Source organism: Mixophyes fleayi, chromosome 2, assembly GCF_038048845.1.
Source record: "Mixophyes fleayi isolate aMixFle1 chromosome 2, aMixFle1.hap1, whole genome shotgun sequence".
Lineage (NCBI taxonomy): Eukaryota > Metazoa > Chordata > Amphibia > Anura > Limnodynastidae > Mixophyes > Mixophyes fleayi.
In genome coordinates, this window is record NC_134403.1 from 97,203,502 (window position 1) to 97,228,052 (window position 24,551).

Consider the following 24,551-nt stretch of genomic DNA (forward strand, 5'->3'; position numbering starts at 1 on the left):
CATTACTTGGGTCTGCAATAACATTAGGATAAATATATTAACATTTACACAGGATAGATGCTGGCAACGTCTGTCATGGTTAAATTTTAATTTAACTTCCTGTTGATACAAGCATCTCTTCTGCTTCCAATGTGAGGTTACAAACTCATACTAGATTTACTTGATTGTGCATTGATATAAACCATGGCTATTTACATTCAGCCCCAAATTGTACTTCTTATTGGACTGCTTGTTTCTACGTAAGTTAAAGTATCACTATGACTCACCGTGTTGCTCTTCTGATATCAACATATGGGTTTGGAGACTCAAACTTCCGAACACACAGAGGGTCGATGTCATGAAAGGCTCTGGCCTCCTCTTGTGTTAGAGTAAAGCAGCACGGTCCCACCGATGGGCCCAGTACAACCAGTATGTCCTTCACATCACTCCCATACTCTGATGTCATAGCGTTTACTGTGGCCATTGCAGCTCCTAGCAGGGTCCCTTTCCAGCCTAACAAATAAGAACATATATTTAGGTTGTTAGCAAATTAAAAAAAGGAAGTGTAACATTTACAATAATATTTACTGAAGTTTATCTACTAACATTGCTAGCTGCAAATTTGTAACCAATCAGCAACTTGCAAGTTAGTCGATGGAAGACAGACGAGTATACATGCTGTTACATGTTTTTGCAAGCAAGAGCAACTATCAAAATGTATTTGATGTACAGTAGACATTCATAACACTAATAAATGCATTGCCTATATGTGATATTATTGAATTTTTTTTTTCTGTGATTCTGTTTTTCTTTTGCGATTTTATATTCCACATATAATTTGACATATCCTGCAGTGTCATGTTTAGTAGAGTAGAGCAGACCTCCACCCATATTCATCACCACATGTATCTTAAGATCCGTTCCTTATTTAGGTGTGTTTTAAAACAAACGCATATTGCAATCAGTTTGCGTCTCTTGATAAATCAGGCCCAGTGACTTCACAGGTACTCACACCTTTGTGAATAATCATGACAACTTTTATATATTATTTTACTAACTCCTGATTATGCCATAATCATGACCCATATACATATGTACATGTCACCGTGCCTTTAAAACCCATCTACACTTCATCATAGTGAAACGGCAGAATGACTGGTTAATAATAGAGATACATTCAGATGTGCATTTTATATATTATATAAAGGGGAGGTTTTTTGGGTTGATTTTAAACCTCCTCCCCGTAGGTTGCCAAGAATGGGTTTGCTTCAAGTCCTAAACCATAAGTGCCATTGTTTTATAACGTGCACATATGAGATTTTATAGCATCAAATAGCATCAAAATAGCTGTGTACAAGTTGAAAATATAGATATCTGTGCTATTAAAACAGCAGTTTCTGAATGCATACCGTGTTCCCCCGATAATAAGACACTGTCTTATTTTTTTTCGGTCCAAAAAACACCTTAGGGCTTATTTTCGGGGTAGGTCTTATTTTAATTAACATTGACAGCAATTACAATAAGCAGGTAAGTGTGAACAAAAAAATCTGCCTTTATTCAAAAATGGTCATGTAATCTTCTTCAACAACATCATCATAAGTGTCCATACACCGAATTCCGGCCTGGATTTCTTGCGCCTTTTATCCCCATCATGCTCCTCAGTCCTGCTTTACAATACTTTACTTACCGTTTTTTTTTTTGTCTTCACTTTCCTCTTTTTCTGTGCTCTCCTCCGCGGCGCTGCTGTAAATGACCCTGGCACGTATGCCAGCGTCATTCACATAAAACAAGGGGAGGGTGCGCGCTCACTGTGAGAGAGTGAGACGCTGCAGCTGTGAGTGGATGCCACTGTTACATCTTTAACAGCGGCATCCATTTCATGGAGGGGGGAGAAGGGGCGGAGCTTTAGCTAGATCTTATTTTCGGGTAGAGCTTATTTTGGACCGTTCTGCAGAAGTAAGGGTAGGTCTTATTATCAGGGAAACACGGTAGTTGGTTTGCAGGTCTCTACACTTCCTTAAGTGGTAATTAAATCCATAGTCTTTGATTTATTTTTAAACAGAAAAAAGGGATTATACCGTGTTTTATTTACAAAGGATAACATTTTGATTTTAGCCCACCTCATCCTAACTTTAATTGTTGTTCTACAGACAAAATATATAGTAAATACCATCTTCTGGCTTTCCCCTCGCCCTTTAAATTCCACATGTGTTTTACTCTCCACGTTGAGGTACAGACGTAGAGTCAAGTACTTAGCGATAGTACTGAGTTCAGTTCTCTTATCTAGAATAGCGGAACAGTTTATAGCACATGCAAAACAGAGAATGAGGTTACCTGAATGAGCTGCTCCGCATGCCTTTTTTATTGGATCACAGAAAATAATTGGTATACAGTCAGCTCCAGGAGCTGCTATTGTCACACCTTTCTGATTAGTAACTATTCCATCATAGCGGGCAGGTTCTGATTTTCCCATGATCCAAACAATCTCAGCATGATCAACCTACAGATTAAAAGAAAACAGTAAAATATGCAAAATAATTCCCAGTTTTATAATTTATTAACATAGATAACAAATTCCAGTAAGTATTAAGTAAGTATGCTAGAACATGTGTTTGCAATTGGAAGCAACTATAAAAATGTATTTTATATACAGTAGACATTAATAACATCCTAGTAAATGAGTTTTATACGGAAAGGACCACTTTTTATTTTTTAATGTTTTGTCATTATTGATTGTATTAGTAACAGGTGACATTAATGGAATAGTTTTATTTTTTCCTGTGCGCTGTTTTGGGGTTTGATATCACACCGATGTATTAGATATATCTTGCAGCATATTGCCTGTTAGAGCAGAGCAGACCTAGACCTGTATTATTCAGCACCAGACATATCTTCAGATGTTTGCTGAATACAGACATACATATCCCCATTGTACGTGCGTTTTTTTAAAAAAACACACGTTACGTTTGTTTCGCGTTTCTTGGTGAATGAGGCTCAAAATGTGTATTAAAAAAAAAAACTTGGAGTGAGTACATTCATTTTCTGATAGTAAGTGTGGGGAAGCAGCATTATATTTGGATTCTGCATGATAATATAAACATGAAGTTCATTTAAAGGGAACATATGAAGTCACATTGCTGTAGTAAATTGGTGCATTCTAGGCTGGAATCAGTGTTATGAGAATAATTATCTCATGGCTCATATCTCAAGGTGTATATTGTCTATAGTGAAAGTAGGAGAGACATGTGGCTTACATTTATATCATAGTGACACTGAATTAATTTACACCTTGCTCTACTGATAATATAAATATGACTAAGAGTCCTATACTGGACATGTAAGTATATCCAGGACTGCCAAAAGGGGGGTACAGGGAGTACTGCAGTATGGGGCCCAGCAGCAGAGTGGGGCCCCGCCAGCCCAGGGCCCAAACAAATTTATTAGAGGAGGAGGCATCCGCAGTGAATTAAGGGAGGTAGCGGGTGCCATTTCTAGGCAACAGCTTCTCCTGAGAGGTGGTGTGGGGAGAGACCTCTGCATGTAATTAAGGGTGCAGTAGTGGTCCCCCTTGTAGGAAGCATGTCTGCCTCCACTCCCAAAATGTTGGGCCCCCACGGCTGCCACCATTTGCTTCAGTCCCAGCCCACCCAGGTGCCCGGCTCATGGACAGAGAGCTGTGACAAAGCAGATAGACTCCCTGCAGCATCGCTGACATCATGTAATTAATAACGTCACAGTGCTGTCAAAAGAGGGGAGCCGAAAGGAGACAGCAAGAAGACGCAGAGAGGTAGGTAAACTACAGCAGGGGTTAGATGGAAGCGGGGATGGGGGTGACTGTAGAGAATCAGGGGAGGCAAATGTTGGCTAGAAAATAATTTGAAATGAGGGTGGGGTGAGAGAAGGAAGGAGGGGAGCCCTGCCTGTTACATTTGTACTGGGCCCTGCAATTTCTGGTGGCAGCCCTGAGTATATCTGATGAATGGATATAATGGATTCTGGAACAGGTGAGAAATTAGCATTACCTTCACTAGGACATATGTCTGAGGATCAAATCCTGCAACCTTTCCAAGACGGCGCAAGTTTTCTGCAACAACCGCCTTTGGGTCTCTCCTCCTTGAGCTGCTGAAGAGGTTTAAAGCGCTGAGAGTTGGTATATAAGATATACCGCCACATCTTGTTGTAAAGCCATGTAGAAAGATGTCCTCTGGAAAGAAAAACAAGTAAGGAAATAAATAAAAATACAGCAACCTCCATATGTCATAAAGGGCAACTAAACAAAGTAAAAAGCTACATAAGGTCAAGCTCAGCTCGCTGTATAGATCCAGATCTTCTGGTGGATTTGCACTTCCTAACTTGAAATTATATTATTTTGCCTCTCAATTGGTCCACCTTAAGGCATGGGTTTCGGACCCCGATTACCATGAGCTACATTGGGTGTTGGTACACCAATTTAATTCTAATCACACTCCCTTACAGTCACTGCTGGCGGGGCGGCTTGGTATGCGGGCTCCTCCGCTTCTGATTCAGGCAGTTAAGATTTGGACAATCTGTAATAAAATAATGAAACAAACTGACATTGATCCATATACTCCTATCTGGGGGGCAAAGAAATTTGAGAAGTTGAATACAGTGAAGAGGGCCAGGGAGTGGTCTCGGTTGGGTGTGGTTTCGGTAGGTCAGCTTTATGATACAAATGTACTTAAATCCTTCGAACAGTTGGTTGGGGAATTTTCTGTACCCAGAACAATGTTTTATTCTTACCTTCAGTTACGACACGCCCTAAACACACAATTTAAAGGGGAGACTTTGGTGTTTGGGGTGGATCCACTGAGGAAACAATTACAGGCCTTGGGTTATAGAGGTCTGATCTCTCGAATGTATTTATGTCTTCTGTATGAATCCACTGCAGATGATTTGGATGGTTTGAGAAATCAGTGGGAAATAGATATTGGCCCTTTATCAGACAAGGATTGGGAAATGGTTACAGACAGTACTAAAGGTTATACTTCATCATTAAAATTTCAACAAATACAGGTGTTTATCTTACACAGGGCCTACTTTACCCCTATTAGATTGGCAAAATTTTGCCCGGATGCTACCCCTAACTGTCCGAAATGCAATTCGATCAATGCTAACTTTTGGCACCTTCTATGGGAGTGTTCATGTATACAAATCTTCTGGCGAAGGATCAGGAGATGTATTCAGGTTACTGGAATTGAAGTGTCTCTTAGTTCACCGGCCACTTGTCTCTTTGGGCTCCGATTGCAGGGAATAGTTAATAAACTGACAAAAATGTACATTTCACAGTTATTGAAGTTGGCTAAGGTCTGTATAGCGAGGCTGTGGTTGGCCCCGACGAGTCCCACGGTTAAAAATTGGAAGGCACTGGTCAATACCACCATAAGGCACGAGAGATTTGTTTATACTAGCAGACAGGCTCTGAAGGAATTTGAGAATATATGGTACAGATGGTTAGAGTCTCCATTCTATCCTATGTCATCTAGTACAGATGCTCTATCTACTTAAATGTATGGCTACCGCAGTTCTTATAATAAGTATCTGAGTCCATGTAATAAACCCTGCATGTGTAACATACTTATGTATAAGCATTTACGATGTATGATCCTGAATGAATATAGCACATTTATTATTTTTATGCTTTAATGTAATCTTGTAAATTCCGTCATTTAATTCCGATATGTATGCGATTGTTTTTCTTTTCTTTTTGTTGTTTAGTATGTTTATATCTTAAAAAATTTCAATAAAAATACTGGATTTAAAAAAAAAAAAGCTACATTTTCCTTTATGAATTATGGAGGTAAAAATGCAACCTTACTTTCAATTTCAAAATGATATTGTGGTATTGAGAGGATGCCTTCCCATCACTGACGTCAAAACCAACATCCCAAAGCACACAATCACTGACTAAAATACTGCAAAAAATTGGTTTAAAAGCTTAACATTCTTGAAACTTTGTATTTAAATTCTGTTATTCAGAGCTCTCTAATCACAACTTGTTCTTGATCTGTACAGATCATTTTTGTTACAAAGTTATGAGACTGCAAACCAATCACTATTCTTTATGCATCAAAACCACCAGGATTCTCCCAACCAATTCTAGAATAAGATAAGCTTATCTGTGTGGGTTTCCTCCGGGTGCTCTGGTTTTCTCCCACACTCCAAAAACATACTAGTAGGTTAATTGGCTGCTATCAAATTGACCCTAGTCTCTCTCTGTCTGTGTGTATATGTTAAGGAATTTAGACTGTAAGCTCCAATGGGACAGGGAATGACGTGAGTGGGTTCTCTGTACAGCGCTGCGTAATTAGGGGTGCTATATAAATAAATGGTGATGATGATGATAATACTAAGGTGAGTCAAATATTTGTAACTGCAGAAGCCCAGTTTATACTAGTGTAATTAAACCAAACACCAGCGCAGAGATGAAAATCATTTGCAGTTGCATAGCTCCATCTAGAGGATAAATTCAATAATGCATCAGGCAAATTTCTTCATGGTTGATTACAGCATTATATACAAATTCTGGACTGTTTTAATGTTGGCATTTTGAACACGATGGTCCTGACTTATCAAGGCACAAATCTGACTATTTTGTGTGTAACACACGAAAAATCAGTCTGCACATGCCCAGAACCGGGCTATACATAACTAAACACAGTAATGTTTGCTGCATCTACTTATGCAAAGGACACTTACTACAGCCTATGATTTCTGTGAGTGAATGGGGCGGGGAAGGGGTAATGTACAGTATGAGCATGCCAAACTCATGCGCATGCAACCATGTCCGAATCAAGTTGTGGGCATCTCAACGTTACTTGTTTTTCTGCAGTATCTCTTGGTCTAGTCTACGTCCTTAGTACTAGTGATGCATGCTACAACATGTGTTTAAAATAAGGAGGAACTGTAAACATTAATTTTATATTTATTAGACATTAAGATCATCCTAATAAATGTATTTCATGGGGAAAAAATATATAAAATACATTTTATTTTATTTTTAACTGCTTTTATGAATGCCTATATTATTAACAGGTAGCATTAATTCAATAATTATTTTTGCGAATGTATATTCCACATAGGTATTGGACATATCCTGCAGCGTCTTGTGTAATAGAGGACAGCAGACCTACACCCGAATCCATCAGCGCACGTATCTTCAGATCCCTTCCTTGTTGAATTCAGGAGTACACAGAGCCCATTTACATGCATGATGAATCAGGCCTACTGTGTCTCATTTATGAAGCACAAAATAACCAAGACACAGTGCTAACTGATTTTGGTGATGCTGTGCACCTCAACTTGCCCAGTCTAATATGCAAAGCAATATTTGGAGCAAAGTTTAATATGCAGACCCATAACTGGGTGACAAATCTAAAAAGCTGTGCCCAATTTAAAAGCCATATCTAAAACCAGAAATAGTATACAGATCAATATACAGTGTCAAGCATAATATGTACATCTAGATCTGGTTACAGATGTAATAAGCAGACCCATTTCTAGTGTCAAGTGTAATATACAGAGTCACCACTTTTCAAAAGCCTAGTACACAATGCCATTTCTGGTGTCAAGTCTAATGTTCAGACCCATATATGGTGCCAAGACTACTATGCATAGAAACATAGAATTTTATGGCAGATAACCACTTGGCCCATCTAGTCTGCCCATTTTTTAATCTATGGTAACATCAAACCCTATTTGATCTTTCGTTCTTTGTAAAGATATCCTTATGTCTATCCCAAGCATGTCTAATGCTCTACTGTATTAACCTCTACCACCTCTGTTGGGAGGCTATTCCAGTTATATACTACTCTTTCCGTGAACTAATATTTCCTCCTCACATTTCCTCTGAACCTACTTCCCTCCAGTGTCTGTGCATGTCCTCGTGTTTTAATACTTCTCTTCCTTTGAAGAATGTTTCCCTCTCTTTCTCCTCTCTAAATGTACTTGTATCTACCTCATTTTTATGAATATACTTGTAACTTACCTGTGGCCACTTCCCCGCTCTTACTGTAGTGAATACTGAGCAAAAATAATTGTTAAGATGATTTACCTTGTCTCCCTCAACAAGACTCTCACTCTCTGTCTTTAGTCTTATTATTCCTCCTTTTGTTTTTCTCCTTTCACTTATATACCATACTTACCAACTTTTGAAAGTTGGATTCCGGGAGCCAGCCGGGGATAGTGGGCGTGATGGGGAGCGGGGCTCCAAAATTTGCGTCATTTTGGCCCCGCCCCGTGATGTAATGACGCAAATGCGTTATTTTAAAGCAGGGGGTGGGGCCAAACGCCACGCCACGATTCCCGGTTTTGGACCTAAATCTGCCCCCTTCACTAGGTAGTAGGCAGACCCGGGAGATCGCCACACTCTCCCGGGAGTCTCTAGAAAAATGCGGGAGTCTCCTGGACATTCCGGGAGAGTTGGCAAGTATGTTATACTAAAAAAATGTTTTGCCCCCTTTACCTTTTGACTGGGCCATTTTCTCTTCAGCTTGTGCCTTTGCCTGTCTGATTACCTTCTTAGTCTCATTGGGCCTGAGTCATTAAGGAGAGCAAAGTATAAAAAGGAGTAACTTTGCACCTCGGCAAAACCATGTTGCATTGGAGGGAGAGTTATATTTAAATTGTGGGGGTAGATTTATAGTTTGGGTAGGCATGTCCTAGATCAATTTTAAATATCAGAGTAAAAATAAAGCTATCAAGTATTTGTGTGCAACTATTTTGCACCCCTTACATTGTAACATGGTTTGTCCCAGATAACATTTACCCCTTTTTTTTTGCCCTGCGCTCCTTAATGACTCAGGCCCTTTCTGTCTAACAAGATACACTTCTTTGTCTTTGTCATTTTCTGAATCTGCTTATATTTCCTGAAGGACATCTATTTTTCCTTTCACAATACTTGCTACTTCTTTTGCAAACCACACTGGCTTCCTTTTCTTTGTGCTTTTCTTAACCCTTTTTATACAAAGGTCTGTTGCTTTTAATATTGTTGGTTATACCTTCTGATGTTATTAAAGGTGTCAGCGGTGTTAATGTGGATGTTAAGCCACAATGCTTTTGAACTTAAACAGGTTTCTGTTTATTGAACTTGAATAACAGATATATGTGCAGGTACTCCCATAAAGTAAAAATAATCCCAGGCGCAATATAAATATGTCAGGAAAAACTCAGTTCAATGAACTAATGTGCAGTGTTGTGGGGTGTGGATAACAAGGGAACAAGATGCACAACCACTATTAATAGTAAATATGTGTATTAAACCAACAAAGAACAAATTCCAAGTACACTGGATACATTAAAATAATACACACATTATTTTAGAGACGGAGTGAAAGTGCTTCATATATTAGCAAATATTTGTTAGTATATGTTTTAATAGTTCCCAAAGAGTCACTTACACGTTTTCCCATCTATATAAAGTAAACTTTCCTAAATTCTAACACCTTTGTTTTTGTGTGGTATGAGTTGGTCTTTACACTAAACCATACTGCTTGATGGTCACTGAATCCTAGGTTCTCACCCACTCTTACATCATATATTCTGTCACCATTTGTAAGAATTAAGTCTAATATTGTGTCTATGCAAGTGGCCTCCCTCATCGTTTGCTTGTGGAATGCTCCCTGCAAGGACCTAGTGTCCCACACATGCATTCAAAATAACAGTACTTACTCACTGGCTATAAATTGTAGTTTCTCTCCGCAAGCATCCGCCTGCTCCCCAGACTGTGGGAGGCTGAGTGAACTGCCTTGCAACCCTGTAACAGAACCTTATCAGGAGCAACTCCTGATAAGCCAGCAACTTGCAAGCTCTCTGGAAAATCCAAAATGGACCATATGAATGAAGCTCGTCCTTCTCTGTCACACTGCCCACCCAAGTATATGTATACTTACCAACCCGTGAAGGCTTTGTCTCCCTTTCTGTAGAATCAACCACTTCTTGCCTAGGCTGAGTCCTGTTCACAGCAGCTATTAGCCCAATGTCTGATAGTGCTTTACCTGTCCTGCAATGATCTCAGGAAGCCAATAGGAGTCCAAGTTAGGAAAGGAAAGGAAACACCTACCAGCCAGTGACAGATCTGGCTGCAAGGTGTTTAGAAGAGAGTGGAAAGGTGGAAAATGAGAGCCAGCAGCAACAGCCGGCAGTGATGGACAGCGGTTATAAGTCAAGCATGGCTGTTAGCATGTATTAAACTGTCAACAGGAGTGGGATGGGGAAATCATTTACTGAGGTACGAAATGACTAATGCATTGCAAACAGACTCAATATTATGTAATTCATAGATCTAGTTATTTACTGCCTGACAGACCCTTGATAGATCAATAGGCATATTGTATTAAATGCAGTGCTGGATTAAAAGTTATTATAGGTTTTTTTTAACACACAACTATTTATAAATGTGTTTGTTATTGATGCTGTAGAGATGATTTGTGCATTATGTATGCAAAAATCATCTTTACAGCATCCTACCCTACCCTAATGCTCGTTCTCTTCTAAGGTCCACCACCCAAGGCAGGAGATCTGTGGTGTAGGAATAACCTGCTAGTATGGGTCTATCCCTGTAGCCAATGTTTGATATATGCATACAATTTTATTTCATTAAATAAAATAATTATCCAACTCCCACTTAATAAATTCAAAGAACTACGAAGAATACAGTCAAGAATCAGTGAAATCTAGAAAATAGAAATAAAAGATAGTGTGGTTAAGATATTGTACTTATACAATAAATAGAAACTCTTCTGGGTATACTTTCTCTATTATGTTCTGTACATTTTAAAGTTTTAATCCCTCTATTGGGATTTCAATGTTCCAATGTTTTTCTATGAGTAGGTATTTTTTAATATTTAAATTCGGCGCAGAGTTAGAGTTAATTTGTCATACAATACATCTTACTACATTAATCTCAATAATTCTGTTGCTATTCTGCAAAATTGCTACGTTTTATTTGTTATTAATGACAGCTGGTGGTAAATGTATCAATCTCCGGTTTTGTCAACTCGCGGGAGTTCGGCGAGATGACAGCTTAAAATTAAAGCGGCGCTGCCTTGTAAAAGGGGGGGACACAGAATGATGAAGAAGAGGGGGTGCACAGAGTGATGAAGGGGGGGCACAGAGTGATGAAGAGGGGGGAAGGCACAGATTGATAAAGAGGAGGGGGGGGGCAGAAAGCCACAGAGTGATCAAGATGAGGGGGGAGCCATAGAGTGATGAAGAAAGGGGGGGAGGCACAGAGTGACATAGAAGAGGGGGGAGGCACAGAGTGATGAAGAAGAGGGGGAGGGAAGGCACAGCTTGATAAAATATGGTCAAGAGGGGGGGGCAGAAAGCCACAGAGTGATGAAGAGGGGGGACAGAAAGCCACAGAGTGATGATGAGGGGGGGACAGAAAGCCACAGAGTGATGAAGAGGGGGGGACAGAAAGCCACAGAGTGATGAAGGGGGGGGACAGAAAGCCAAAGAGTGATGAAGATGAGGGGAGGAGGAAGGAGCAGAGTGATGAAGAAGAGGTGGGGAGGCACAGAGTGATGAAGAAGAGGCGGAGGGAAGACACAGAGTGACGAAGAAGAGTGGGAGGGAAGGCACAGAGTGAGGAAGAAGAGAGGGAGGGAAGGCACAGAGTGATGAAGAAGAGAGGGAGGGAAGGCACAGAGTGACGAAGAAAAGGGGGATAGAAAGACACAGAGTGACGAAGAAGAGGGGGGCAATAAGGCACAGAGTGATGAAGGGGGGCAAGCAGCATGGCACAGAGTGATGAAGAAGGGAAGGAGGAAGGCACAGAGTGACGAAGAAGATGGGGGGAGGCACAAAGTGATGAAGAAGAGGGGGGCAGAAAGGCACTGTGATGAAGAAGGGGGGGCAGAAAGGCACAGAGTGATCAAGGGGGAGCAGAAAGGAACAGAGTGATGAGGGGGGGAAGCAGCATGCCACAGAGTGATGAAGGGGAGCTGCATTGCACAGTGTGGTGAAGGGGGTAAAAGCAGCATGGAGGGCGGAGTGTGATCATAAGAGGTCACAGCGTGGTGATCATAAGTGGGCACAGTGTGATCATAAGGAGGCACAGCATGGTGATGATGAAGGGGCACAGTAATGTGTGGATGATGGCACATGGGGCTTGTGGCAATGGAGTGTGTGTGATGGCACATGGGGCTTGTGGCAATGGAGTGTGTGTAATGGCACATGGGGCTTGTGGAAATGTAGTGTGTGTCATGGCACAGTGGGCTTGTGACAATGTAGTGTGTGTGTCATGGCACAGGGGGCCTGTGGAAATTTAGTGTGTTTGAAGGCACAGGGAGCTTGTTGCAATATAGTGTGTGTGTGATGGCACAGGGGGCTTGTGGCAGTGTAATGTGTGGTGAGGGCACAGGGAGCTTGTGGCAATGTAATGTGTGTGTGGTATATTGTGGCTAATTAATAGGTGCTATTTGTTTGTGAGGTGATGGTGGGGCAATTTAATTTTATAGTGGGGACCATTAATTTAAGATGGAGTGGTTTGGGGGCTTTTAAATGAATGTGGGGCTGAGTTTGAGGAGCATGAGGTATATTTATTAAACGTGAATATGAATTATTTAATGGAAGTAACGGTTGCGGGAAATAGATATATTTATTATACGTAAATGCCATTATTTTATTGCTGGGGCTGTTTGGGGGAAGGGAAATTGGTTTATTTGTTAAATGGGAATACTATTACTTTAATGTTGGGGCTGGAGGAAGGCCTAAGTATTAATCGGGGGCCCTATTGATTTAACGCCGGGCCTGTTTGGAATTTTCTAAATGTACCCATTTTTTTTCCCAAATAGGGCCCCCAACATTCCAGGATCCAGACAAGTCGCAACTAAATAAACCAGCAGCCACAGGTGGTGAAAGTGACAAGAACAGGTAGGACAGTCTGTCAAATGTTCTGATTCTAGTGGGACAATCCCGATTTTTGGTAACTGTTCTGCCCAATCTAAGGGGCAGGTCAAGACTGTGTACTCTTTATATACACACTGCATTCTTTATATACTATACTGTGGTGCCAGCTGTCCTTCGTGGGCTGACCACCGCCCCTCTAGTGTCCGGTCTCTCCTCTATGATGGCTGGCCACACCCCCTCTGGTGGGTCCTAGCGTTGCAGTTCCCCGGTGGGACCTTCATGCCACAGACCGACACTGGAGATAATACTGATGCTGGGCAATATCTATATACAATCATGTTCCCAATTTCCATTCAAGTGAAATTGGCCAGATAAACCAGTTCTACACTGAATTAGTGTAAAAGTATCTGACTTTCCACTAAGAAGCAGATATAAATATTTCCCACTAACTTGTGTCAGATCCGACCTATATTTGTTGTTCTACTAACCCCTGGTACATATGCCAAATATTTCCAGTATACACCTCATTGCAATACTGACAGTGTTCAAACAATATGAAACATTATTTTACCTGGGATCAGGCGTGATTTAAGGATGACAAGTTTCCCTTTCAGACCTGAGAGGCTTTCTAAATATGTCTGTATATCCTTTCTCGCCAGCTCCGCAGAGTCTTCCTCAGCCAATTCATTATCTACCCGTTGTGTGCCACATAGTGGTATAATGGTGTTGTTCTCATTGTGTATAGTAAAACATTCCAATGTGAATGTGTATACAGCAGTAAACAGATTGTATAAATATATATCCATTTGTATTTTCCTTTGCTGGGGCAGGATGACAAGAATCGTGTTTAAGTTCAGTACATCAATCTCTTGTTTGATGGTATAAAGTATAGCAGCCATGTTTGCATCTCTTACAATCTTATATCCATTTTTCAAAATATTGAAGCATTTTGCTGTGGTATCAGGCAATATATTATTCTTACATGCAGGATCCTGGTAGCACATAAAGTAAGTGAATGGAACATTTGTGCTATACCGTTTGTCAATGATGCTCCAGACGTGGTTTATAGTTTTTTCTGTGTTGAGGTCTATAAGACAACCTGAGTCAAACAGATCAATCAGCACCACTTCTCCCTTGCTAGCTTCCTCAATCATTTCAGATCTGTAACATGTAGAAGAAACAATGGGGGACATTTATGAAAAAGTTATAGCTGCCCATAGCAACCAATTAGGTGTTCGTCAGACAGTCAGAATCTGATTAGTTGCTACACCAACCTTTTTGTAATTTTCTCTCTAAAAATAATTCCTATCATTATATACATGTTAAAGACTTTTCTAAATCATTTTTAAAAAATGAATCCTAAATAATTACCCAGTGCTTTCCAAATCACATGTGTTGTGCTGTGCTGTGCTGTGCTATACAATAGTACCCTCATGATTTCTCTTTGTTTGATAATTACTGGTAATATCTAAGGCTAATATCAAGGGTTATAATTATGTACTAGTTCTGAAACTCCATTTATTAGAGTGCACCAGTGTTGGAGCTGCTTCTGACATTAGCCAAATACTGTAAATTCATTGTGTATGTTAAAAAGAAATCCCTGTACATAACAACTTGAGATGTATATGAAGACTGGAATCGAAAATCGAACAGTGAATGTGTCTTGAAGTGCGTGTAGTGTGACAGTGCCACACTTTCAGGCAGCAGCATATGGGCAAGGTTGGGGGAGGGTCAAAAAAATGTGGAAAATCTATTTTTATTTTTAAATTATTACCTTGATTAAGTTCCAAACAGCACTAATTTACAGGGACAGTCCCACATTTGTGCAATATTTTTCATACATATCTATTCATTTCAATTCTCAAAGCCCCCACAAGGCATTGCTATTTACCAGCACACAGTAAAAATGTAATAATTATGGTACTGGGCTCCAAGTGTGAGGAGATGAGTAGGTATGTTGCCCTTACAAGAAATTATTCCTATGAAGGATGTTAGGCATTTTTAGCCTTTACGGTTTAACTTTAATACAATAACAGATAAATGGAAGAAACTCAACTCTCTCTTTTTTTTCTGATAATTTCCCCTATTACTTCTGGATAACAAAGATTTACTCTTTTACGTGTATACATAGAACACAATTAGATAGAGAACTTGGGAGTATAGCATGGAAGCTATGTTTAGGTAATACACCATCATCATTATCATCGTTTACTTATAGTGCACCACAGAATCCGCAGCACTAACACTTTAGCACAAATACATACTAATCACATCCTACATTAGTATATCATATCGGCAGTTGTCCAGGTGTATAGTTGTAACCACTTTTCCTCGTGGCTAGTATCATTATACTAGTAGAACAGGGCACAGCTGGGCCTTGTGGTTTTTTATTCATTCCCCATATTGGCCACAAATGTGTATCTTTGTACCTACCTCCTCAGGGTTCCTTTTAGCTCATACTTTCTGCCTCCCTGCTTTGTGTGGGTCTTAACTTGGAAAAGGTGACTCTGCACATATATACGTTTGTGACATCAACAACACAACACCATGTTGTTCACAGTAAGGACCTCATTTGGTGTTAAGATTAAATCCAGTCTAAGGGGTTTGCAAAGAGCTACGCATCTGATGCGGTTTGAGTTTTCACCCTAAAAATGATAAATCCTGCAGATTGGATCTGAAAACCACATCCAATGTTTTCCACATAGCACCCATTACTAAATTCCCATATTATTATCTGCCACCTGGTATCACTCATTATGCCTCTTGTGCCCCCGTCTATTCGTTTTTTTCTACCGATCAGATTTTGGTACTATAATCTTCTGAGTTTCTGGATCATCGGGGGTACTGAGTCTCTGGCCATGGGTTCAGTCACTCTGTTCCTGTGTCCAGGTTCCAGTCCACCAGGTCCAGATTCCAGTTGCTTATTCCAGTACGGAGTCCAGTCCAGCATTTCTCCTCCTTACATTTGGTATACACAAACAGAGCACAACCTCCCTCTATGAGCAAGACCATCATCTAGCCTCCTAGTTTCCACTTCATCTCTGCCACAGCTAATCCCAGAAACAGATCCCAGAAACCCTATTGCCGTGACAGTCCCTAGTGCCGTGACTTGGGCTGGGTCACTGGCCCACATGCATTTGTTTTCCTATAAAATTTTCCTGCTGCTGAGTCAAGTCTCCCCACCCCCCTGGGCTAAACTTTGCCAGCCTTTCCCTATTGGGAAGTATATTAAGACTGGAATTGAGAATCCTATTCTATGTGAGCTAATATATCCTGAAGTGCCTTTAATATGAAAATGCTGCAGTTTTAGGCAGCAGGCTATGGGCAAGGTTGGGGTGGTTTAAAAATGTAGAAAATGTATTTTTAAACAATTTAACTATTACCTTGTTTTAGTTGCTAACCAGCACTAGTTTACAGGGACAGTCCCACATTATAAAATCATTGTTCCTTGAAGTGTCCTTACTTGTTAACAGCTTAATAGTACAATTCCCGTTAGTCTATATATTAAATGCATTTCACACTGCCTATTCCTATTCTCTTGCAGCAAGTGGAATAGATGAAATTGCTAAGATAAAATTATAACTAAGTTCAGATAAAATCTAATAAAGACAGGGCCGGGGCCACCATTAGGCAGCTGCCTAGGACGCCACTTGGGCCGCCTAAAAACACTAATAATGTCTCATAACACTCAGAAATCTCAATGCGCTACAGCCTATTTATTAAGCCATAAACAAAAATAGCTTTTTCCACATGGTTTTGGCATTTTTAAGTAACCCAGCTACATAACAAAAGCCTAACGCAGGAGGTATCAAAGGTATCTCCAAGTTTCTATTTAAACCGCAATCCCCATAATTTTCAATGGGGTCCGTGGTCTGGGACAATTTAACAAGCACCAAAAAGTCTAGCTTTTCGCAGCTTGACCCTGATGGAGCTGGCCATACTACCATATGGGGAGTGCATTGTGGTAGAGGGATCTTCGCTGGGCAGGGGGGCATGTGAGCGAAGCTGGTGTTATGTGGGTAGTGGCAAAATCTGATGGGCAAGGGATGGCATATGTGAGAATAGCTAGTGGGCAGATGGACATGTGTGAGAAAAGTTGGTGGGCAGCGGGGGACATGTCAGTATGTCAGTATGTAAGGTGTGTGATGTCAAGTTTTTTATTTGGGTTTTGTTCTGAAATCTAACATTTAGAGCTTCCCCTGTAAGTATCCTGCATTTGCTCCTGGGCAGCAGTGAAGTCTGGACAGCATTCTGTGACAAACATCAGTACGTCTCGACATCAGTGCATATGAACTGCAGCCTTACCAGCCAGCCAGGAGGAGGTAAGTTATTATTTTTATTTTACAAATGTCAAGTGTGTGAGGGGCTAGGAAGTGGCAATTTGGAGAAGGAGGGGCGGTAGACTGAAGTTTTGCCTAGGGTGCCGAGAAACCTTGCACCGGCCCTGTATAAAGGGACAGGCCTGTTTTTATCATATAGACAAACTAGCTGGTGCATAGGGCTCAGTTCTGAGGCCATAGAGCATAGAGAGAGCCCTAGTGCTTTCAGTACGGAGCTGGGTACCCCTGTTTGGTAAAGCCTAGTGCTGGTACTAGTAAAATCAGGTGGACACCACACTTTGTCCCCCAGGTTTTGCTAGTACCAGCCAAGACTGACAGCACTAGGGTTAATCTGTTTGTGGAAGGGGGGCACAACAGGGTTTTTTGTGCTTTTTTTAAATGTATTAATGTTTTAATATTATGTGTATTGTGCCAACTGGCCCACTGGCAATGTTGTGTAAAGTAGCAGAACTGTATATTGGTGGCCGGGTGCTGCAGTGATCTTCTCGCTTGAATAATGATGCACGTCACATGCCTGCATGCCACATGACCGGCACAATGCAGTCATGATGCTTGTGGCAATATGTTTGAATTCTTACTGGGCCCAAAAGAATACAGCTACAGTAATAGCCACAGGGATCTGTCACAGGCCATGTGACACGATGGAATCCCTGATATGTGTCCATTCTGCCCCCCCCCCTATGGGTGGCACTGCAAACATGCACTTGCCCAAAAGCAAGGTGTAACTCAATCATCATAAGCAGTGCCCCACTCCTCCTGTGTTCTGGTCCTTGTCCACCAGGTACATCAGTGAGTCCTTGTTTCTTACATGTTCTCTACTATGCTTTATGTTTTCCAGTCATGGGGTCAGCAATCTTTTTCTATTAGTGTGCCAGCTAAAATCTAGCCCAGGTGTGGTACATATATAAATATATATATAATTTAATTATTTATTTTATCCAGCTAACAACATGATAATATTAATAGTAATGGGACCAACATAATGCATATTCTTAACTTATGTAATTAGTACCCACAAAATTCATAGTTGTGTGGTTTGAACTGTATTAATGTATTGCCCCCAGTTCATATTGTCACACAGTAGTGCCCCCAGATCGATCATATTATGCCAGAGCAATGCCCCTAGTCCATATTATGCTACATTGTTGTGTCCCCAGATCATATTATGCAACAGAATCGTGCCCCCAATTCATATTATGCCACATAGTTGTGCCCCCAGTTCACATTATGTCACATAGTATTGCCCTCAATTCACATTATGTCACATAGTATTGCCCTCAGTTCACATTATGTCACATAGTATTGCCCCTAGTTCACATTATGCCACATAGTTGTGCCCCTAGTTCACATTATGTCACATAGTATTGCCCTCAGTTCACATTATGTCACATAGTTGTGCCCCCAGTTCACATTATGCCACATAGTTGTGCCCCCAGTTCACATTATCATCATCATCACCATTTATTTATATAGCGCCACTAATTCCGCAGCGCTGTACAAAGAACTCACTCACATCAGTCCCTGCCCCATTGGAGCTTACAGTCTAAATTCCCTAACACACAGACATACACACAGACAGACACACAGACTAGGGTCAATTTGTTAGCAGCCAATTATGCCACCAGTTCACATTATGCCACATAGTATTGCCCCTAGATCACATTATGCCACATAGTATTGCCTCTAGATCACATTATGCCACATACTATTGCCCCTGTTCACATTATGCCATATACTATTGCCCCTAGATCCCATTATGCCACATACTATTGCCCCCAGTTCACATTATGCCACATACTATTGCCCCCGTTCACATTATGCCACATACTATTGCCCCCGTTCACATTATGCCACATACTATTGCCCCCAGTTCACATTATACCACATACTAATGCCCCCAGTTAACTTTCAAATACATGTAGGCAGCTGAATGTGTGACTCACCTCTTGCGCGTCTTCAGTTCCACAATGGAACCTGGGAGGATCTGCTATGCGCGGAACCATTTAGTCCGTCTTCAGTTTTACTGCAAGCAGCTGAGGCGTGCCAGGTAAAACTGTACTGCGTGATATGTCTTGCACGCATGCCAGGGGTTGTCCACCACTGGTCTAGTCTATTATGCTTGATTTCTTGGTTTTATTGCATCTGCCTTCACTTGTTCTGTATTTTGTTTGTTTGATCTCTACAGTTTATATATTATGCTTTATTTCCCCAGTGTACAGCACTGCAGAATCTGTGGTACCTTATAAATAAACTATGATGATAATAATAATAACAACAATAATAATAGTAACAATAATAATTCCAATAATAACAATAATAGCAATAACATTAATTTCACAAGAACAAAAGAAGTTAGTATAATTCAATGGTGTGAATTTAATCTACACACCAACCAACTACATTATTACTTCGATATTCTACTAAGATCATGCTGAAAACATTGTGTTTATAAAGAACATGCCCGATTAACTCAGAAGTCTGCATATTCTTTCCCTGTTGTACTGTAATCTATTGTACATTTGTGCATAACAGTGAAAAGAGTACAGCAATTGTGCAAGAAATGTATGAAAAAAGCATTAACCAATTTGTGACTTACTGTTGTTTGGCAGTCAGATCCTGATGTTGACACTGTGAGCTTTCAGTGAATGTACACTTTACTTCCTTACAGTACAATGACACCCGGCATACAGATAAAGTCTCCACCCTCTTTTTTCCCACAATTGCCTCTGGCTGCTTGAAAACTTTCCCAGGATTTTCACAGCAGTGTATTAATGTTTGTCTGCTTTTCTGTTCTAAAGCTTTAAAATTATACTATACACTATATTTCCTTTACTGCTCATACTAAAGATATTGATATAATGAAACAAGTGTAATAACAAGAAATTAAGCCCTTTTTTTCCCCAGAATTAAAATTTCATCTGTGAATCAGGTTTGTGGACATGGCTCAGTATTTAAAGTGAATAGAAACCCCCAGCTGCACTCAATATTTATCACTGATACTAGGGGGACATTAAAGCAGCATGCGATTCCTGGTCAAAGATGGTGTCTCAGGCTTTTAGGAGAGTGTCATAAGATTACAGAGTCCTCTGAAAGGAAAGCACCATACTCCAAGTGACCTGATGCCGACAAGGTCCTCAATGTTGGATATAGGGCTATATGCAGGAAATGAATGTCAATGATAAAGAAATGGCTGTATATTGATCATGGGACTGTATTCTAAACAGTGGACTGTATGCTAAATATCGTGGTATATGCTGCATATGGGACTGTTTGTTGGACATAGGTCTGTATGCCAGTTATGAAGCTTTAAGCTGGACATAGGTTTATATGCTGCTCATTGGGCCAAATGCTGAAGATGGGCTGTCTTCTGTAGGTGGGGGGAGTATGTTGGATATGGGGATATGTGCTACTATTGGATATTTCAGTGCCTAATATCTCTCTAATAATACTTGCATCACTGCAATGGTGTAGTATTGTTTTCCCTTTCATAATTTATTCTTATGTTTAACATAATGTTAACCCAGTTGTGTAATTATTAGAAAAAGTTTGGAAACCAGCAGCTTAACTACAGCAGTCACAGAGCAGCAATGTCAGGAATCCAGGCCTAATAGGGCCGCAGTACACAGATGGTGTCAATGACCCCTTGTAAATCCAGTTCTAGGAAGAGAAACCCGCCACTTAGTTCCTGGCCCTGTAATTAGTGTGCTCTGTGTTCTAATGCTTCCAATTTCATTGATAAAGTATTTCCCAATTGCTTGCATAAAAAATCCCAATTCTTTGCATAGGTATTTACAATATGTTTTTATACCAGATCATTTTTTGCACCTAAGACCTCAGACAGGTAAATCTGGACATATATGAAATACACATTGTGGGCACGTATCTGCCGGTTTTGAGAATATCATATGCAAAATCACTGCACATGCCCAGAGCCGGGACATATGGCTGTTACTGCAGCAACATCCTCTCCATTTTCGGGCGCAAATGACACCTAAGACAGCCTGCAAGTTCGGTATGAGAACAGGAAGGGGAATGGGCATTTGGCTGTAGCCAATTTACAGTAAGGGCGTGCCAAACTCAAGTGCACACAGTCATGTCCGATTCTAGCTCTGGAAATCGCAAAGTTATTTGTTTTTCTGCTGTATATCTTGCTTTAACTACAGGGCTAGTCCTGAGTACTAGTGGTGACAGTCCCCTATGCATGCTATAACATGTGTTTGCAATCAGGAGCAACTGTAAGAATGTATTTTATGTTCAGTAGACATTAAGATCAATGTATTTCTTGGGGAAAAAAAGTTTTTTTTAATGTTTTATCATTAATTCCTAACAAGTGACATTAATTAAGTGGAAAAAAAAATCAGTAGAGCAAAGTAGACCTGTCCCCAAATTCATCAATGCACGTACCTTCAGATCCGTTTCTTTTCCTTGTTGAATTTTGAGTGCACAGAGCCGATTTACATGCGTTTTAAACAAACAGATTTGTGCTCACTGTGTGTGGATTGATGAAACAACTCCTGCTCAGTAGGCAGGGACCTCCTCCTTCATCTGCTCTCACTTGATAAACTAGGAGGTCTGCCAATAACTGTCTCTCACTAGAAGATCAGGGTACACCCTATTGGGAAGAACAACAAATTCTTGCACAGACAGCTATATTTTTGCATTGGTAGCCATATTATTGTTCTGATCAGATAGGTTTAGCAAAGGGAACACTGAGATATAGGAGAACTTATTGGAAAAAAGTATTTGTGGGATTGCTTTAAAACAATTATGTTGTTACATTATTAGACAGATTGCATGATCATAATTCAGCAGTCTTTTCTGTGCACACAGATTTACATTGTTGTGTGTGTGTGTGTGTGTGTGTGTGTGTGTGTGTGTGTGTGTGTGTGTGTGTGTGTGTGTGTGTGTGTGTGTGTGTGTGTGTGTGTGTGTGTGTGTGTGTGTGTGTGTAAGGATCATTCAAAAGATTGTGGAAAAAGTTTCTCTTAAATTCACAGAGTCATTGTGCCTCTCGGTACCTTATAAGACTGGCATCTCTGGCATTTACTGCCATCCTGTATCAGGCTCTTTATCCAAATTTTCATTTTTCATGTGGCCCTTGAAAAAGCACATTTTCAATGGAGCCTTTCCCCAATCCCTATAGTATTTTAATCTAATATGGATCACTCCCTCCTTCATACAAGAATTTTCATTGCCCTTTTCCTCCAAAAATGTAATCTTTTGTGAGCAGGGTGCTCTCTACCTTTTGTAATGGCATAGTTGCCGACTCTCCCAGAATGTCCGGGAGACTCCCGAATTTCTGGGAATCCTCCAGCACTCCCGGGAGAGCAGGGAAACTTCTTGATTCCCAAAGAACTCAATAGTAAGGTGGCGGGGGCAGGGCTTTTGGCGCAAATCGCGCGCCATCATGGTCCCACCCCCTGCGGTAATTGGTCTGAAAATTTGATTGCCGTTAAGGAGGCGGGGCCAAATGACGCAACCCACCGAGCCCCGTCCCGAACACTCCCACCTCCCCCATCTCCCGGAGCAGTAATTGCCAATGTTGGCAAATATGTGTAATGGTGTGTATCTCTATATTTAATGTAAAGTGATTCAGCGAAATTATCTTTACGTATTATTTTTCAATCAGTTCATACAATTACATATAAATTGGTGTTTGTTACACAACAATATATTTTTAATTGTATTGTGTGTATTTTGCAAGAGCAGTGTTATTGCAAAGTCACCTCTGTGCATTTTGTTCTCATCACATTGTACATTTGCTGGGGAAATTCCCAAGTGTACAAACAAATATGTGAGTCATATTTCACTCCTGTAGATCTCAGACATTATGTTTCTACGTTGTACTGGTTCCTAAGCCACATAAACTTGTTGAAACGTTCAAACACATTTTCTCAGTTAGGTCTGAGAGCATTGTTCATGAAAAAAGGGTCTTAGGTTAGTTTAAAGTGGTATAGCAGCATTGTGAATATATATAGGTCTGGACACCTTATCGGACTAGTCATAAGAAGATGAATAATCATCATCACCAATTAAGCACAGGCAGGCAGTGAAACTGCTTAGAACCATCAAATCTATGAATTCATTAACATTATGCATTTAAAGATTGCTGTAATACACAAGCAAGAAACATATTGTAATATTTTTATGGCTAGTAAATGTAGTGATATCATCTTAGCTAAAAGTATCCAACAGTACCTGGCTACAAGGTTTTTCTTGACCTATAGGGAGATAATTATGGATACGTTGTGGAAAGTATGAGGGAGTATAAGAACTTATAAGATTTTGTTATGTGGGCCCGATGTCCCTAGGGAATCCAGCCCTTTGATGACCTAGGATTATTTTAGCATTATGGCAGGGGAAATCCTTGGGTGTACACCTGCTAGAGCAAGACTCTGGCTGGCAAAGCCTAGTGCTGGCACTAGTAAATCTCCCCCCCCCCCCCCCCCACCCCCCTCCTTCCCAATTTTGCTAGTACCAGTCGAGGCTGACAGCACTAGGGCTGGGGTTTTTGTAAGGTTTTATTTATTTAAATTCACAATTTTTGCACCAGGTGGAATGCAGTCGCAACAGATAAGCCTTCTGGTGACGTATATGATGTCTTTAACCAAATCACGTGATTTGGTTAACGGGTACAGCCCAGTAAACGGAGGAGTTGTATAAGTAGTGAGAAAAGGAAATCTGCTTATTTTAGAGGGAAAGCAAAATGGTTGTCCTAGATCAGCAACATTTGCAAATTTCAATCAGTAGGAACAAAGTTGATGAATGACAGGAATACATTTTTTATTTTCTAAGACCATAATACACTGCATATGTTATATTAACTAATACATTTTAAAAACAGCACTTTAGTTCCACTGTAATAAAGATTATGTAGTAATACTTTAAGTTTAGAAATCCCTGATGTCCAAATATCTTTCCTTCCTTGGTTGTACACACACAGCAGGAACTCATGCTGTAAGGGGACCCTTCCCCTGGGTCCCAGCACACAAGGGGTTTCTCCATATTCTAGTGTAGCTGGGAATTGATTTACTACCTGCTTAGGCTAAATATCATTCACTAACTAATGTAATTAATGATAACACCTAAGAGGATGACTCCATGCTAGGCTACCATTGTCTTCTAACCAGTGACTGATCCAGAGGTGGCGATTGGGGCAATCGACTCCCCCACCCCCCAGCAGTACAATCATACTTTTCAAATTGGGAAGACATCAATAAAAAGGTAAAAGAGGTGTTGCCAATTGGGGGGGGACAGCCGGGACCAGCCAATCAAAATAAAGGGGGGCGTGACTATGCTATATTGCCCCCCCCCCAAAAAAAAATAGTCTAGGTCCACCCATGCTTCTAAGCTATTCTAAAC

At 40.5% G+C, this 24,551-nt stretch overlaps 1 protein-coding gene across 1 annotated transcript in view; it reads right to left on the reverse strand.

The window, feature by feature from the left end:
* LOC142141355 (purine nucleoside phosphorylase LACC1-like) overlaps positions 1-19,864 on the reverse strand; it is a 32,023-nt gene extending 12,159 nt beyond the window's left edge. Inside the window, exons 1-5 of the mRNA XM_075199748.1 lie at positions 19,786-19,864; positions 13,421-14,010; positions 4,002-4,183; positions 2,314-2,479; positions 267-492 (exon numbers count right to left, since the gene is read on the reverse strand). Coding sequence (XP_075055849.1) covers positions 267-492; positions 2,314-2,479; positions 4,002-4,183; positions 13,421-14,003 — 1,157 coding nt within the window. The 5' untranslated portion in view covers positions 14,004-14,010; positions 19,786-19,864. The remainder of the gene's footprint in view (positions 1-266; positions 493-2,313; positions 2,480-4,001; positions 4,184-13,420; positions 14,011-19,785) is intronic.
* Between the last annotated feature and the right edge of the window lie 4,687 nt (positions 19,865-24,551).